The 17,386-nt window shown below is 42.9% G+C and overlaps 1 protein-coding gene across 1 annotated transcript; it reads right to left on the bottom strand.

The window, feature by feature from the left end:
- Nucleotides 1–1,401: 1,401 nt before the first annotated feature.
- LOC119723047 (protein CDV3 homolog) lies at nt 1,402–8,853 on the bottom strand. The gene is made up of 5 exons (XM_038193528.1): nt 8,491–8,853; nt 7,516–7,592; nt 4,960–5,075; nt 4,191–4,428; nt 1,402–3,021 (listed from the first exon to the last, which is right to left on the bottom strand). The coding sequence occupies exons 1-5, from the start codon at nt 8,701–8,703 to the stop codon at nt 2,898–2,900; spliced, it is 768 nt and encodes a 255-aa protein (XP_038049456.1). The 5' UTR covers nt 8,704–8,853; the 3' UTR covers nt 1,402–2,897.
- Nucleotides 8,854–17,386: the final 8,533 nt, after the last annotated feature.

The raw sequence follows: 17,386 nt of genomic DNA, 5'->3' as shown, positions 1-17,386 counted from the left end.
TTGAACTTCATCAGTTTAAATAACTTACCAAGTATCTGGCAAAAAAAAAGTATTGATTCACCCCACAAAAAGTGGTTTTAAGCAGGTAAAGTTAAGAAGATAAAAGTATCAATAAAAGATGCAAATTCAATATTTTCAGTTGGCACCATGATTGTTAAACATGGTGTTTGACATTTTATTATGTGCTGTACATATGCAAATGACACTGGCATTTAGAATGCCGCATTAACATTTACCTTCCGTTGATGACTGTTTTGTAATAAATTCTTTTAGCAAATAAATGCCATGAAAGTATTACATGTACAAGATTTGCAGCTTGACCTAAACTTCATCATTGATCTCGTTGGATCACAATGTCATGTTTTAAAAGGATACATGTACTTAATACATGTGCATCAATTCTGCTTTATCTAAAGCAATACTTCATGTTTTATGGGTTCATGAAGGAGTAAATACAGTGGAGTACAATATAATACAAATGCTAATGGTTAATAAATGTCGATGGATACTTAGTCTGAACACTAGCACAAAAAAATTGCCTTTAACCGATTGAATGGGTTATGAAAACCGACACTAATTTACAGGTAAGCAGAGCTGTGTTTTGGTGTGACGACATACACATATCATTATCAAGTAGTTTACATAGCCAATAAAATAACTGCTAGTAAATCTTATATTTTAACTAAACAATCAACCCAAAAGGAAAAACATACAAGGACTTCTTTCATTTCCGTTTCTATTCATTAAAAGGACAGAATAGTTTTCATATAATGCCATACATTTTACAGGGGATAATGTGTGGCAAACAAGCAAATCAAGGGCACTGTGGTACTGCGCGCATTGGTTCGCAAAGCCAAATTTGCACAACTCCCAAATGAATGTGCAGTTGTGCACTAACTTGCAGTGTATTCATGTGGTATGCATCCAAGAATTGGCGCTCAATGGAAAATGGAATTCAGATGTCACTGAAACACCGCCTCAATCTCAATTACAGAGTCAGTGAGCCAGTGCATGATTGGCCCAACAATGCCGATAAGTACATACATGTATTTCCATGCGAATTCCTATCATCAATGGGGCCATTCCAGTAGGCTACCCCGAGTATACACAGGGTTTACACTCGAGGAAGCTACGAAATGAGGCTAATCAAATGCTGTGGTGTACTTGCCTGGCATTCTGGGAAAATTAAGGTCAAAGGGTGTTACATGGCGGGAATGTAAACACACCAGACATACTGTCGTCTGCTCCGCTGGTAAAATGGAATTAGGTTTTATCATTGTAACAAGATCAATCAATGCTGGAATCCGAAGACATGCTCTGAATTATCAAAAATATGTCTGTCCAATTGATCCCGTTAACGTAAACTGCATTTTGTTTGAGTAACAAATCTCTACATTTGTACTCTACATGTAGTTCTTCGAATTCAATTCAAGTTCCCGTCATTTTCAATCTAGCACCCAATTTGTCCAGCTACATCATTACATCTGGGCATCCACCAGAGACCTGCTCGTGAGTGGTGGTTGATACCGGTGCAGCCACGAGCATCCCGTGATGGCTAATCGAACGCTCTTGTGTACATTTACTTACATGTGTTAGCTACTCCAACACAACCAATGTGTTCCACATCTATGCACACTTGAGTATTTGGCCAATCGGACAACAGGAAAGGAAGAACCGGCAAGGTAGATAGCAACCAATGAAATCTCAGGCCACTTGAGGTCACTACCCATCATATTAGGCCAGGATTCCAGTCCGTCACTTGACAGCTATTCGCACATTTTCACCACAAGAAGCACACAAAAAGTTGAGCAACTCCTAGCACAGATTGTTTTGTTACAATACAAGGTGGAAGTGCATCAGGGAGATATCAATTTTATATTGGGTTTTGACCTTCGCCGAGTACACCAACTATTTTATAAACACTGTATACTCGGTGTTGTCTGAGGGCTAGTGAGAAGAAAAAAAATCAAAAGCTTTTGGGTGTAGTACAGATTGGCAAATGACATTTTTTTTATGCAGAGACAGTAGAGATTTAAATTGAATGCCCCTTTGCAATCCCCTATTCCCAATTCAGGGATGCAAAATTAAAAGTTAGCCAGTCCCACATTGCTCGTATATATGTAATGAAAGTGTTTGTCCACTGGGCAACAAATTGAAAGTATACGCTTTTCAAAACACATATTTATAAAAGAAGCCATTCCGTAAGTGCAGGAAGACTTATTCCAATAATGGCATTGCTGTCTTCAAGTCATGATCACTGTTTGAAAGTACAGTATGGCTAGTGGTGTCCCATGAAAAACTAGCCCTTGTTGTTATAAGTTTGCACCCTGAAATGAAAAACAAAAATATCCGACCCCAAACGAACCAATAACATCTAATGGAGTAGCATGATTCAAATGTGTACATTTTAATATTTTTCATAATTTTGAGGAGACATCCTTCAAATCAAGTTGCGGAAGATCTCAAATAAGCAGTGATCCTTGGTAGAAACCTAATCACAGACAGGTACAAACTTTAACCGTTGATGCATCGTTGACCTCTGTGGGCAGGGTTAGAATTCCAGTGTCGAGTCTCAACGTATCCATCAATGTATTTACAGCAGGTCCAGGATGTCCGACTCCGCTTCCATTCCTTCAAGAGAATGAAAAATTCCCCCAATATCACGATCCCTTGCCAATCACTGGAAGCCTCTGCTGATTTTTTTCCATCCCTGTCAGATGAGTTATAGTTTCCGACTTTTAAACACTCTCATTCTTTTCAGGTCTATGTACACAGCCAGCACCTCAGCACTTTTAGGACGATCAATGATCATGATGAGTGAGTTTCATAAATTCAGTTTGTGGTTTTTTTGGGTGTAATTTCTCGTTCTCTAGGGGTTTGGGACAGCTTCCCAAGTGTCAGTTTTGTCCGAGGGCTGCAAAGCGGTTTTCTAGATCCAGCTTGGGTCCTTGGCTTCCGGGGTTGGTTATGCTTGGACCTCCCCTCGTCACCTTTTCAAAATTCTTGTCGGAGTTCTTGTCACTGCAAAATCAAAACAGAAGTGGCACAAAAATCAAATAATGTTTACAGACTGACAACTTTCTCCGCACACAACCATACATTTCTTGGTGTTACATTAAGGGATGTACTATGCTTTTCAAAATAGAAATGACTGGCTTGTAAACTATGCTGACCTTGGCAAAAATTGTAAACGTTTCCAATGATCTCTAAAAGGATCACGCTATCGATGACTTAGAACTCCATAACTTTTGATCCCTGGATGAAAATTTCGGGCACTGAAGTATGTTGTGCAAAATATGTGCACAATATACCGAATATTTGATCACCGACTGAATATCCAAATAACATTTTTTCGATGCAAATATTTTTAAAAATGGGAGCGGTCTTGAGACGAAGATGAAAAATATACAACGTGTGTGGTTTAATTGTTTGTTGAATGCCAATTTAAGGCATGATTTGAGAACTTCCACGAGTTTATTATTTAGCTGAAATTTCTTCTTAAATTCGTTCAAGTATCAGCCATTCCACTACCTGTTTACTATTTTGAAAAGCTCTTAGTCAATTTTCACCGAGTGTAGGTGCACACAAATCAATACTAGGGGCCAGTGCAGGCTATCACATGTTGAACTTGATCATTGCATCTTGAAATTGAATATTCAAATATTCGATCAAGTCCAAGTTGAAAAAATTGAACAATAAATTAAACACGAAACTGCACCACTCTATATATACATGTACATGTATGTTCCACGAGGGCAATTTATTTGCCAGCTTTCATGAAAAATGCAATGTAAAGCTGTGTCCATAATTCATAGAACAAGATAATTTAACCCTTACCCTACTAGACCCTCCAACGCATGCCAATATGTGCCTCAAGAAAATCTCCTATGTTTTTTGCATGGCCCTCCAATATCTGCCATGTCATTTCAAGGGTAACTGGACAGGCACTCCAATACATGCCACAGAGAACAATGAGAGTCCTCTGATAACAAAGTGAGTGCCCCCAGCTGGTCAGTATCAGGCACCCTCCAGGGCCTCCAACTCCTGCCAATTGGAGCCTTCACTGACAAACTATAGTATCTGCCAATAAACTGCAGCTGGAGGGCATTGGCATAACCAACTGACATGCAGTAAACTACCCTCAGAGAGTAAGGGTTAATGAAGAAATCAATATAAAAATATCAACTCACGTGTGTTTAGCTATATCGGAGCTGGCTGCTAAGGAGGGGAACTCTTGCTCACTGGAGATCTGTGGAGCGGTCTTGCTCCTCCCGGTTAACCTGGAAGGGGTCATACTAGATTTGCTACCGGCCTGCTGGCCGCGCATGCTGGGTGGTACATACTTCCCGCCGACCACCACATTGGATGCTGGAGCTACTGGCTCTGCGGGTTTCGGGGGCGGGGCGGCCTCTGCTTCTTTGTCCCCATCTAAAACATACCGTGTACAGCGTAAGTCAGTTTTAATAAAGGTGTGTTAACGGTACTCTGCACAAGTATGCTAGTTCAAATGATCCTGTTTACACTACATGTATACTTTCTACAAGGTAAAGCAATGAACAGCTGAACTTAGAAACTCAAGTGATACAAAAAAAACCAAAATTTTAATAAAGGGAGCATTCTGACCTATCAGAACATTTAACTGGCCATGACATCGACCTGTAGCCCTTTCAACAAAATATAGTTTTTTCGGCAAGGCCTTGCGACGAGGCGACCCTACACTGATGTGTGTCTCACTGCTACATTTACGTAACAAGAACCACTGCAAAAATATAACAGTGTAGCATTTCTGTTTTAAAGGTAAGCTCAGAATTTCTCGGTCTGAGTGCCAAAGTCCATGGATATGATTCATCTTGTTGATAGCCCCTCTACTGCTCGACAGCTTGATAAAGGTTTACCAAGGATATAGACCTCCTGCAATCCAGTCTTGACCCAAGGGATTTTCAAACAACGGTTTCCTACCTGCGTCTATCTTTTTCCACGGCCCACTATGCCCTGCTCCTTTGCTCTTGACTGGTTCCCCATTCTCATCCAGTTCTTCTTCTTCCTCTTCCTCCACATCTTGATCAGGATTTGCACTGAAAGAGAGAGAATGATAAACAAAGAGGGAAATGCATCAGTGGGCCAGATTCCTGAAGCTACTTAGCACAGAATGGCGCAAAGCATTAAGGATGTGACGTTTACATGTTTAAACATAAAATATTATAAATTGTTCAAAACGTTCAAATGAAACCCGAATTATAAATTAGGGTCCTACGTTCATGCGATCTTCCTTCAAGTTAAAGATACATAGCACAAACAATTAACGGCAGTTTCAAAACTATTCAATTTACAAAACCTTATCAGCACCGCAGTGCTGGATTGCTTTCGAGGTACACGTAGTGAAGGTTTTACTTTTACAATGACTGCCCAGTCATTGTTGATTTTATATCATGTCAATCAGGACTACATTGTATCTGCAGACATAATGGGCAGGCGTCAGCCTTTGTGAAATGGCTTAACCCTAACCCACCTCACTCCTCCAAAATCCTCCTGGCGGTTTTGGAGGATTCTAGAGGATTGAGGATGAATGGTGATTGAATCAAATGAGGATTCTGGAGGATTGAGGATGAATGGTGATTGAAGCACATGAGGATTTGGAGGATTGAGGATGAATGGTGATTGAAGCACAAGAGGAATTTGGAGGATTGAGGATGAATGCATTTTGAGGCAGGACTGTCTGATGATTTTGAAGGATTTGGTGTTGGTTATCCTTCATTTAGACACGAGTGCAAATTTTGGGATGAGGAGGATTTTGGAGGATTGACGATGAATGCATTTTGAGGCAGGACTGTCCGACAATTTTGAAAAATTTAGGCGGAGTTGCAAAATTTTGGAGGATTTTGGAGGATTGAGGATGGTTCTTAGCAAAAAGGGCCTGGGGGTTATTAACGTAAACGTTTAACCCTTTTGTCACTGTAGCGCCCCAAACCGCCCTGCCTATAACTCACTGTACAGCCAAGCCCGAGCACTCTATGGTTTTATTGATTTTCCAGTGAATAAATACATGTACACTGTAATACAACGAAGTCAAGGTGCTAATGGGTTAAACAGTTCTTAAAATATTTGTTACACGTTTACAAAATTAAATGCTCAGTCTCATCCTTTAACCCTAACCCTCTTCAATCCTCCAAAATCCTCCTGCCGGTTTTGGATGATTTTAGAGGATTGAGGATGAATGGCAAAGATGTATCACTTTTTGTGGAGGATGCATTACATCAAGCCAGTAGGCCATACTGGTATCCTGCATTGGTTATGTTCAGCCATGCATAAATCAGCCCTGTATTTTTCTCCTATTTCATCTGCATTGCTTCTAAACGCCATTTGCACTGCCTCAAACCATAACAGTAACAGGCAGAGGATTTTGGAGGATTGAGGCAGTGGTCACCCTCCACAGACTAAATTCAAGAAAACAAAGGATGATTTTGGAGGATTGAGGCTGAATCAAATTTTTTTCTTGGTGGCAATTGGAGGATTGTGCAGGATTGAGGCTGCATCCTAGACAGAGGGCCTAGGGGGTTAGGGTGCATGAAAATGATTTCTTAGTAAAAACATGTTACCAACCAAAATCTCATTTAATGTACATGGTTTGAACTGGTTCTCTGGTGATTAATGCTTAGCACACACATTTGCTAAACAATAATTTCTGTTTGGGAGCTTCGCGAAAGTGAGCCCAAAGTTTTTATTCAGGCTGTTTGCATTGCACAGTATGTGGCACAAATTACAAGTGTGCCAATGTTTCAGTAAGTGATAATGAATTCATAAATATCTTTTGGTCGCGAACCTGTCATGTGGGTGGTCTAAATTGCTGTTTAAACACAGGTCAGCAAGGGCGGATCCAGGGGGGGGGGCCAAAGGGGGCCATGGCCCCCCCAAAAACGAAACCAATTTTTTTTTTTTTATGTGACATCGCAATAAAGGCAGGCAATGAGTACACCACCATCTTTTCCTCAAAAAAACATTGGTTAAAGTGGTCAGAAATTGCCTCAGATCGCACCACAGAGCATCTAGAATCCAAAAAATTTTCGGGGCCCTTAAGCGGGCCCCGAACCCCACGCCGTAATTTTTTTTACCACTTTTTGGGGGGACCAAATTTTTTTTTGGCCCCCCCCCAAATTGTGTTCTGGATCCGCCCTTGCAGGTCAGCAATGTTTAAAACCTGTCGTGAGGCACTGCACTTCACGCTACATGTGTGCAGTACATGCTGCATGCACTTACTACGACAGGGTAATACACGATGCACGTACCTACTACAACTGGGTGCGTACTACGACTACTGAAATGATTTCCGTATGGAGAGTGATACGTTGCGTATTAGCATGAACATTGAGTAAATTGAACAAAACACTAGAACTGTCGGTATTTTATTGAAGTTTTTCCTTTTCTTTCCTTGAGCCAAATTTACGAGTTTAGACCAAATCAGCGATCAATAATTAAAGATAAAAAAGGTCCAGCCTTTTAGCAACATAAGTAACCAACCTTATCTGTAGCTGGATCTTCAACCCACTGTAGTCTTTTTCCTTTTCCTCCTCATTGTCTCTCCAATCATCTTCATCCTGAATAAGCATTGCAAATGGTAGCTATAAGTAAATTCCTACACTTAGAAGGGATACTACATGTACCTGCATTTGGGGTAGCCAGATAAACGTGACCCAGACACTGGGAGTGGGACTGACCAAGACTTGATTTGGAATTTTGTTCCCCTAACGCAGCCAATCCCCAAAATAATAAATAAGCATAGTTGAGCCAATAGGGCAGTAAAGGTCGGTTTCATAAGCTATTTCATACAAGTATCAAGCTTGGGAACCAAGAAATTCTGGGAATACCTTGAACATATAGCTAGTCTTGGTCCACTCCAAGACTTGTTTTAAATTTTATTCCCCTTCTATCAATAGTACATGTATATCAAATCCAGTCTTGGCAATACTGGCAGTGCTACCCAGGCAATTCCGAGCATACCTCGCTGTATGCAAGGTAATGCACAGGTGTGAGGTACGCTTGGAATTTCCAGAAAAGCACCGCCAATATCACCAAGACTAAATTGACTGTATCATCTTGTTGATACAGACCTCCACTGTCGCAGCAACTTTAACGCGTTTGCCATGGGACTTCTAAAAAATAGGAGAATACAAAATCAAATCCAGTCTTGGACTAAGACTAGAATATAGCATGCGTGAGATATGCTGCTACATGAACATGTGTACATGTAATCTCAGATCCAAGTGCCAAATTTGCCGAGACTGAATCTGATTCATCTAATTCATTCATCGCATTCATCGCATTCTAATGCGATAATAATTTAGGGGGCCTAGAGCTGAAGTTACTCAAGCTAAGTAAAAATAGGCCTAATCATGCATGTCATGCTAATTGCCCTAATTACCTAATTACCGAAAAAAACATTACAATTTACATGTATCTTAAATTGGTCATGGAAAAAAGAGTAATCAGCCTTACCCCTATGATATCCTTTACTTTACTTTTGTCCTCTGTTTCTTTTGGAGGCGGTGGCTTTTCTTTCTCTTTTTCTTTTCGCTCCTTCTTCAGATCGGCTTCGGTGAGTCGCTTGGCGATTTCTTCCGTCGTGCTTTTCGCAAATTTGCTCTTGCTTTTACTCTTTTTGCTCTTGTCTTTCTTCGCAAAGAAGTCCTCCAATGACTTATCGCTCATGGTGTTTTAATGCTTTGAGTTCAGTTTTCAGAAAAATGTGGTGGGAAAAGCCGAAATTTGTCGGGGAATTTTTGTCCAGCTGCGTAACAAAATTCCATGCCCTGCCAGTTCGGTAGCGCTCGAGCGGAGACTCCCAGAATGCATCAGAATGTCAAAGTTCACAGTTTTATAATGAATATGCAATAGGTGAAATGTGATAAAATTCAATTAAAGGAACACTCCGTCCTGAAATCCCCGAAAATTTCATGTTTTGGATTGTTTACTTATCCTATTCTAAAAATTTGGTTGAAAGAAAAGACAACCTAATGTCTTACTGTTGCATAGTGTAAGGGGTAGACGTTGCATGGTTTCGCTCGTGACCCCCCGCGCCCCGGCAAACAGCTCCGCTCGGGAGGCTGATGAGTTGGCACAGAATCTTGTGAAGGAAGTGGCCTATGACCATAGATATAGAATAAATATCTATGCCTATGACCTATGTATAAAGCATCTGGCTGCAGCTATATAAGACCGCAGTTAGACAATGTGCGCAAATGCTATCCGAAAACTTACCATAGAAATGCGCACATTCCATATCGGATGTGGTTTCTGTTTCACGGTGGACCATGTGGACACAATTTTGAGCGTTGCATAATGCAATCCGACCGTTCGTGATTCGAAACAGAGCCCGAGCAAGTGACGGGAATTGTAAATTTACAACACAGATAAATTTTACAGACTTTCCTACATTATAACGCTTTTCAACGAGAAAAAAATCTCTAAGCTGGACCAAAAGAGTAATGAATCAGTCTTAACGGCCGTTTCAAACCGGTAGAGGAGAACATGAAACCAGTTTGTATTGATGCTTTAACACTCATGGAATATAAAAATATAATTTAAGAGTGGTTTTAGGTCAGACTACAATATAACTTAAGAGTTCCTTCTTGGTCAGACTACTTAACTTAAGAGCGGCGCAAACATCGCGGGGGGGGGGGGGCGGGGTTGCAACCCTTTCCGCGTACATTTTGGCTGCTATCGTCGCAATGCATTTATTTATTTCTCTGACAGTTGTTCTGATGTCATATGCGATTATTTTGACACCAAATTTATGAAAATAGGGCCCTTCGCCACAAAATGTTCAAATACCAAAACAGGTACAGGCTAAAAATGTTAACTTTTCCATTATGTATGTATGACATACGTCGGAGGGCGCATGAGAGTGCCGACTCTAAATAACCATGATAACAAAACATTTTAACAGGTGGAATTAAAACTTTACAGATGTCGATAGATGTTCGGGACTCGTTTCATTAGAGATATCGACTTCTGCTTAAAATAATGGGTAATAATGCGAAAGCACAGGTAGCAGGACTGATCTGAGCTGGCGAATTTAAAAAATAAATTCTATAGTACATATCAGTTTTCCGGTTTAAAGCTAAAGATTTAATTGAATCCTAAGGGGGCAGTGACTGTCGGTATAGGCTGACAGAGCTGTGAAGGTCAAATATCGTCAAAAGTTGTGCACTTTGAGACTAAAGCATGAAACTTCGTACGTTTGTTCTTCATGATAAAATGAATGTAATGATCGGATGTGAGAAAATGTTTCATTTTTACCTTCTGGTCACTTTCAAAGGTCAATTAACTTTGTATATACCCTGTTTATTGATATTTAAAGATGTATTATTCAAACCCTACTTTTCCACGACCCATATCTAATCTTACGATATGAATTCTTACCATAATGAACTTTCAAAGGTGGGGAAAATTCATAGCTGGTGGCGTCGCCAGGATTTTTTTCTAAAGGGGGCAAAGCACAGCCCCCTTAAAAAAAAACTGTACTCTTCCAGCGTATTTCGGATTTTCGAGGGTGGACACAGGGACATCACCCCATTAAATGAACAGTAATGACTTCGCGCCTAGCCTCTTCTCCTTTCCCTTTTCTGTTTTTCCCCCTTCCCCCCCCCCCTTTTTTTTCTTTTCCAGGGCCCCCTTACCCCTCCCCCTCGCGACGGCCATGTGAGAGATCAGCGGTCTTTGTATCCCCATTTCCACTATTAATTCAAAATGCCAACTTTTCATGTCCCAAGTCCAAATAGTGAATCAAAAATTAATTTTGACTATTGTTCTACAGGATCTCACGAATTAAGACCCAAAGACGATTTCGTTATTTAGAGCATCTGATCCCCATGTCCCCTTTTTCATGCACCAGTGAGTTTGGCAAAAGGGTTAAAAAAATGTGGCTGGATATCGTGAACTAGAAATAATGTTTCATGGTTGGGTAAAGCGCTTTGGCTACTTTGATTCCGGCCTTGCAAAGATCGTAAATCAGAAGTTTTGAAGAATGCTTTGGTATTGGAAACATTTGTGACGAAGGTTTGCCCTATTTTCATACACTTGGTGTCCAAATAACCGCAAGACATCAGAACTACCGATAGATGTGAAAGAAACTTGGCAGGATTTAACAAATGCCTTGCGACGATAGGAGCTAAAGTGTACATGGTAGGGGTGTGAGGCCCCGCCCCTCCGCGCTTTTCCCGCCACTCTAAATGTAATTAGTCTGATCTAAAACCACTCTTAAGTTATATTTTTATAATCCAAACTGGTTTCATTTTCTCCTCTACCGTTGCATTGCAAAAAGCGAAAAGGAAAGGAGGGGGTGACGGCCACGCCCACCCTCCGCGCTTTTCGGGCCGTTCTTAAGTTAACTAATTAGTCTAATCTTAAATCATTCTTAAATTATATTTCCATAAATCTACAAGTCCTAAGCTATCAAATGATACTGGTTTCGTTCTTGTTCTCAAAATTTTGATTCAAGGCAAAATTGGCCCCACTTGGCATGGCGCCAATGGGCAATTCGCTCTTTTCACACATCCGCCATGGCATGCAGAGCCTCGATCTGGCAACTTTACATAATAACTTTACATAATAAATGTAGCCTTTAGACCGCGACACATGACAGCCCTCACTATGGGACTTACTGCACAAAAACGAAACTGAGGGCATCATGTACCTATGTCTGGGGCTCACTCCAAAAGTTTCAAGTCTGAAGCCTTGCCGATTTGTCAGCTTGTTGGCCTATTCATCCGCCACACAACAAGTTATAGTTTGTCAAAATCCATCCATGTTAAGGTACCTTTAGACCGCGACACGTGAGAGCCATGTCGGCTGGCGCTGACAGCCCTTGCTATGGGACTTACTGAACAAAAACGAAACTGGGGACAGAATGTACCTATGTCTGGGGCTCAGTCCAAAAGTTTCAAATCTTTAGCCTTGCCGATTTGTCAGCTTGTTGGCCTTTTCATCCGCCATCCAACAAGTTATAGTTTGTCAAAATCCATCCATGTTAAGATACCTTTAGACCGCGACACATGAGAGCCATGTCGGCTGGCGCTGACAGCCCTTGCTATGGGACTTACTGCACAAAAACGAAACTGGGGGCATCATGTACTTATGTCTGGGGCTCACTCCAAAAGTTTCAAGTCTGAAGCCTTGCCGATTTGTCAGCTTGTTGGCCTATTCATCCGCCACACAACAAGTTATAGTTTGTCAAAATCCATCCATGTTAAGGTAACTTTAGACCGCGACACATGAGAGCCATGTCGGCTGGCGCTGACAGCCCTTGCTATGGGACTTACTGCACAAAAACGAAACTGGGGGCATCATGTACCTATGTCTGGGGCTCACTCCAAAAGTTTCAAGTCTGAAGCCTTGCCGATTTGTCAGCTTGTTGGCCTATTCATCCGCCATCCAACAAGTTATAGTTTGTCAAAATCCATCCATGTTAAGGTAACTTTAGACCGCGACACATGAGAGCCATGTCGGCTGGCGCTGACAGCCCTTGCTAAGGGACTTACTGCACAAAAACGAAACTGGGGGCATCATGTACCTATGTCCGGGGCTCACTCCAAAAGTTTCAAGTCTGAAGCCTTGCCGATTTGTCAGCTTGTTGGCCTATTCATCCGCCATCCAACAAGTTATAGTTTGTCAAAATCCATCCATGTTAAGGTACCTTTAGACCGCGACACATGAGAGCCATGTCGGCTGGCGCTGACAGTCCTTGCTATGGGACTTACCGCACAAAAACGAAACTGGGGGCATCATGTACCTATGTCTGGGGCTCACTCCAAATGTTTCAAATCTGAAGCCTAGCCGATTTGTCAGCATGTTGGCCTATTCATCCGCCATCCAACAAGTTATAGTTTGTCAAAATCCATCCATGTTAAGGTACCTTTAGACCATGACACATGAGAGCCATGTCGGCTGGCGCTGACAGCCCTTGCTATGGGACTTACTGCACAAAAACGAAACTGGGGGCATCATGTACCTATGTCTGGGGCTCACTCCAAAAGTTTCAAGTCTGAAGCCTTGCCGATTTTTCAGCTTGTTGGCCTATTCATCCGCCATCCAACAAGTTATAGTTTGTCAAAATCCATCCATGTAAAGGTACCTTTAGACCGCGACACATGAGAGCCATGCCGGCTGGAGCTGACAGCCCTTTCTATGGAACTTACTGCACAAAAACGAAACTGGGGGCATCATGTACCTATGTCTGGAGCTCACTCCAAAAGTTTCAAGTCTGAAGCCTTGCCGATTTGTCAGCTTGTTGGCCTATTCATCCGCCATCCAACAAGTTATAGTTTGTCAAAATCCATCCATGTTAAGGTACCTTTAGACCGCGACACATGAGAGCCATTTCGGCTGGCGCTGACAGCCCTTGCTATGGGACTTACTGCACAAAAACGAAACTGGGGGCATCATGTACCTATGTCCGGGGCTCACTCCAAAAGTTTCAAGTCTGAAGCCTTGCCGATTTGTCAGCTTGTTGGCCTATTCATCCGCCATCCAACAAGTTATAGTTTGTCAAAATCCATCCATGTTAAGATACCTTTAGACCGCGACACATGAGAGCCATGCCGGCTGGCGCTGACAGCCCTTGCTATGGGACTTACTGCACAAAAACGAAACTGGGGGCATCATGTACCTATGTCTGGGGCTCACTCCAAAAGTTTCAAGTCTGAAGCCTTGCCGATTTGTCAGCTTGTTTGCCTATTCATCTGCCATCCAACAAGTTATAGTTTGTCAAAATCCATCCGTGTTAAGGTACCTTAAGACCGCGACACATGAGAGCCATTTCGGCTGGCGCTGACAGCCCTTGCTATGGGACTTACTGCACAAAAACGAAACTGGGGGCATGATGTACCTATGTCTGGGGCTCACTCCAAAAGTTTCAAGTCTAAAGCCTTGCCGATTTGTCAGCTTGTTGGCCTATTCATCCGCCATCCAACAAGTTATAGTTTGTCAAAATCCATCTATGTTAAGGTACCTTTAGACCGCGACACATGAGAGCCATGTCGGCTGGCGCTGACAGCCCTTACTATGGGACTTACTGCACAAAAACGAAACTGGGGGCATCATGGACCTATGTCTGGGGCTCACTCAAAAAGTTTCAAGTCTGAAGCCTTGCCGATTTGTCAGCTTGTTGGCCTATTCATCCGCCATCCAACAAGTTATAGTTTGTCAAAATCCATCCATGTTAAGGTACCTTTAGATCGCGACACATGAGAGCCATGTCGGCTGGCGCTGACAGCCCTTGCTATGGGACTTACTGCACAAAAACGAAACTGGGGGCATGATGTACCTATGTCTGGGGCTCAATCCAAAAGTTTCAAGTCTGAAGCCTTGCCGATTTGTCAGCTTGTTGGCCTATTCATCCGCCATCCAACAAGTTATAGTTTGTCAAAATCCATCTATGTTAAGGTACCTTTAGACCGCGACACATGAGAGCCATGTCGGCTGGCGCTGACAGCCCTTACTATGGGACTTACTGCACAAAAACGAAACTGGGGGCATCATGGACCTATGTCTGGGGCTCACTCAAAAAGTTTCAAGTCTGAAGCCTTGCCGATTTGTCAGCTTGTTGGCCTATTCATCCGCCATCCAACAAGTTATAGTTTGTAAAAATCCATCCATGTTAAGGTACCTTTAGATCGCGACACATGAGAGCCATGTCGGCTGGCGCTGACAGCCCTTGCTATGGGACTTACTGCACAAAAACGAAACTGGGGGCATGATGTACCTATGTCTGGGGCTCAATCCAAAAGTTTCAAGTCTGAAGCCTTGCCGATTTGTCAGCTTGTTGGCCTATTCATCCGCCATCCAACAAGTTATAGTTTGTAAAAATCCATCCATGTTAAGGTACCTTTAGATCGCGACACATGAGAGACATGTCGGCTGGCTCTGACAGCCCTTGCTATGGGACTTACTGCACAAAAACGAAACTGGGGGCATCATGTACCTATGTCTTGGGCTCACTCCAAAAGTTTCAAGTCTGAAGCCTTGCCGAGTAGTCAGCTTGTTGGCCTATTCATCCGCCATCCAACAAGTTATAGTTTGTCAAAATCCATCCATGTTAAGGTAACTTTAGACCGCGACACATGAGAGCCATGTCGACTGGCGCTGACAGCCCTTGCTATGGGACTTACTGCACAAAAACGAAACTGGGGGCATCATGTACCTATGTCTGGAGCTCACTCCAAAAGTTTCAAGTCTGAAGCTTTGCCGATTTGTCAGCTTTTTGGCCTATTCATCCGCCATCCAACAAGTTATAGTTTGTCAAAATCCATCCATGTTAAGGTAACTTTAGACCGCGACACTTGAGAGCCATGTCGGCTGGCGCTGACAGCCCTTGCTATGGGACTTACTGCACAAAAACGAAAACTGGGGGCATCATGTACCTATGTCTGGGGCTCACTCCAATAGTTTCAAGTCTGAAGCTTTGCCGATTTGTCAGTTTTTTAGCCTATTCATCCGCTATCCAACAAGTTATAGTTTGTCAAAATCCATCCATGTTAAGGTACCTTTAGACCGCGACACATGAGAGCCATGTCGGCTGGCGCCGACAGCCCTTGCTATGGGACTTACTGCACAAAAACGACACTGGGGGCATCGTGTACATATGTCTGGGGCTCACTTCAAAAGTTTCAAGTCTGAAGCCTTGCCGATTTGTCAGCTTGTTGGCCTATCATCTGCCATCCAACAAGTTATAGTTTGTCAAAATCCATCCATGTTAAGGTATTTTTAGACCGCGACACATGAGAGCCATTTCGGCTGGCGCTGACAGCCCTTGCTAAGGGACTTACTGCACAAAAACGAAACTGGGGGCATCATGTACCTATGTCTGGGGCTCACTCCAAAAGTTTCAATTCTGAAGCCTTGCCGATTTGTCAGCTTGTTGGCCTATTCATCCGCCATCCAACAAGTTATAGTTTGTCAAAATCCATCCATGTTAAGGTAACTTTAGACCGCGACACATGAGAGCCATGTCGGCTGGCGCTGACAGCCCTTGCTAAGGGACTTACTGCACAAAAACGAAACTGGGGGCATCATGTACCTATGTCTGGGGCTCACTCCAAAAGTTTCATGTCTGAAGCCTTGCCGATTTGTCAGCTTGTTGGCCTATTCATCCGCCATCCAACAAGTTATAGTTTGTCAAAATCCATCCATGTTAAGGTACCTTTAGACCGCGAAACATGAGAGCCATGTCGGCTGGCGCTGACAGCCCTTGCTGTGGGACTTACTGCACGAAAACGAAACTGGGGGCATCATGTACCTATGTCTGGGGCTCACTCCAAAAGTTTCAAGTCTGAAGCCTTGCCGATTTGTCAGCTTGTTGGCCTATTCATCCGCCATCCAACAAGTTATAGTTTGTCAAAATCCATCCATGTTAAGGTACCTTTAGACCGCGACACATGAGAGCCATTTCGGCTGGCGCTGACAGCCCTTGCTATGGGACTTACTGCACAAAACGAAACTGGGGGCATCATGTACCTATGTCCGGGGCTCACTCCAAAAGTTTCAAGTCTGAAGCCTTGCCGATTTGTCAGCTTGTTGGCCTATTCATCCGCCATCCAACAAGTTATAGTTTGTCAAAATCCATCCATGTTAAGGTACCTTTAGACCGCGACACATGAGAGCCATTTCGGCTGGCGCTGACAGCCCTTGCTATGGGACTTACTGCACAAACACGACACTGGGGGCATCATGTACCTATGTCTGCGGCTCACTCCAAGAGTTTCAATCTGAAGCCTTGCCGATTTGTCAGCTTGTTGGCCTATTCATTCGCCATCCAACAAGTTATAGTTTGTCAAAATCCATCCTTGTTAATGGTACCTTTAGATCGCAACACATGAGAGCCATTGTCGGCTGGGCGGCTGACAGCCCTTGCTATGGGACTTACTGCACAAAAACGAAACTGGGGGCATCATGTACCTATGTCTGGGGCTCACTCAAAAGTTTCAAGTCTGAAGCCTTGCCGATTGTCAGCTTGTTGGCCTATTCATCCGCCATCCAACAAGTTATAGTTGTCAAAATCCATCCATGTTAAGGTACCTTTAGACCGCGACACATGAGAACCATTTCGGCTGGCGCTGACAGCCCTTGCTATGGGACTTACTGCACAAAACGAAACTGGGGGTCATCATCATGTACCTATGTCTGGGGCTCACTCAAAAAGTTTCAAGTCTGAAGCCTTGCCGATTATCAGCTTGTTGGCCTATTCATCCGCCATCCACACAAGTTATAGTTTGTCAAAATCCATCCATGTTAAGGTACCTTTAGACCGCGACACATGAGAGCCATGTCGGCTGGCGCTGACAGCCCTGCTATGGGACTTACTGCACGAAAACGAAACTGGGGGCATCATGTACCC

This window comes from Patiria miniata, unplaced genomic scaffold (assembly GCF_015706575.1).
Source record: "Patiria miniata isolate m_02_andy unplaced genomic scaffold, ASM1570657v1 HiC_scaffold_16, whole genome shotgun sequence".
Taxonomy (NCBI): domain Eukaryota; kingdom Metazoa; phylum Echinodermata; class Asteroidea; order Valvatida; family Asterinidae; genus Patiria; species Patiria miniata.
Note: the sequence above shows the minus strand (reverse complement) of the source record. Positions and strands in the feature narration are given on the sequence as shown.